This window comes from Leptonychotes weddellii, chromosome 3 (assembly GCF_054177405.1).
Source record: "Leptonychotes weddellii isolate Sample4059 chromosome 3, ASM5417740v2, whole genome shotgun sequence".
NCBI lineage: Eukaryota > Metazoa > Chordata > Mammalia > Carnivora > Phocidae > Leptonychotes > Leptonychotes weddellii.
The window spans coordinates 33,042,832-33,043,905 of NC_138371.1; the positions used below are offsets into that span (position 1 = coordinate 33,042,832).

At 47.0% G+C, this 1,074-nt stretch overlaps 1 protein-coding gene across 1 annotated transcript; it reads right to left on the reverse strand.

Annotated features, from left to right (window-relative positions):
- Position 1: 1 nt before the first annotated feature.
- On the reverse strand, positions 2-625 carry LOC102731789 (ferritin heavy chain; the record flags this gene model as incomplete). Its single annotated transcript, XM_006738599.2, is given in 1 exon segment — positions 2-625. A coding segment is annotated over 1 exon segment (444 nt), but the record flags the coding sequence as incomplete, so codon positions are not given.
- Between the last annotated feature and the right edge of the window lie 449 nt (positions 626-1,074).

Sequence of the window (1,074 nt, forward strand, 5' to 3'; positions counted from 1 at the left end):
AGTCACCCAATTCTTTGATGGATCTCACCTGCTCATTCAGGTAGTGAGTCTCAATGAAGTCACACAAATGGGGGTCACTTTTATCAGTGGCCAGTTTGTGCAGTTCCAGTAGTGACTGATTCACGCTCTTCTCCAAGTGTAATGCACACTCCATTGCATTCAGCCCGTTCTCCCAATCATCACGGTCTGGTTTCTTGATATCCTGAAGGAAGATTCGGCCACCTCGTTGGTTCTGCAGCTTCATCAGTTTCTCAGCATGCTCCCTCTCCTCATGAGATTGGTGAAGAAAATATTTGGCAAAGTTCTTCAAAGCCACATCATCGCGGTCAAAGTAGTAAGACATGGACAGGTAGACGTAGGAGGCGTAGAGCTCCAGGTTGATCTGGCGGTTGATGGCGGCCTCCGAGTCCTGGTGGTACACCTGCTAGGGGGACGCGGTCGTCATGGCGGCGGCTGAGAAGAGGCGGCGGTGAGCGGCGGCTGCGCGGCGCTGGAGCGGCGGCGGGGGCCTTGGAGCGGTCCGAGGGCGCTATGAGGAGAAGGCGAAGGGCTGGCTCTGAACGGCCGGCCGGGGTGGGGGACGAGCGCCGGGTTCCGTCCAAGCACTGTTGAAGCAGGAACCCGAGGCGAGGACTCTCAGAGATAACCATTTTTAACAGTTTGCTGTAGCTCCTTTTTAGCCCTTTTCTAAAACATTTATGTATGTGTTCGATGTACTACAAGGACATCATACAGTTTATTTTTTTAAAGAGGCTCATAATGTATGATTCTGCAACTTCCTTTATAACAACAATATGAATCTTAGATATATTTTTCTATCATTACCTATAGATTATCTCATTTTTAACTTTTGCAGAGGATTCCATAGTACTGGTGTTTCATGGTCATTTCTTTCTTTCCGATACTAGGTTGTTTCTAACTGTGATGTTGCAGCGAACATCTTTGTGTCTAGTAGGTGAGTTTAGTAGTATTTCTGTAAAATGGATAACTAGACAGAATTTTTTTTTTTAAAGATTTTATTTATTTGAGAGAGAGAGAATGAGAGAGAGAGAGCATGACGGGGGGAGGGTCAGA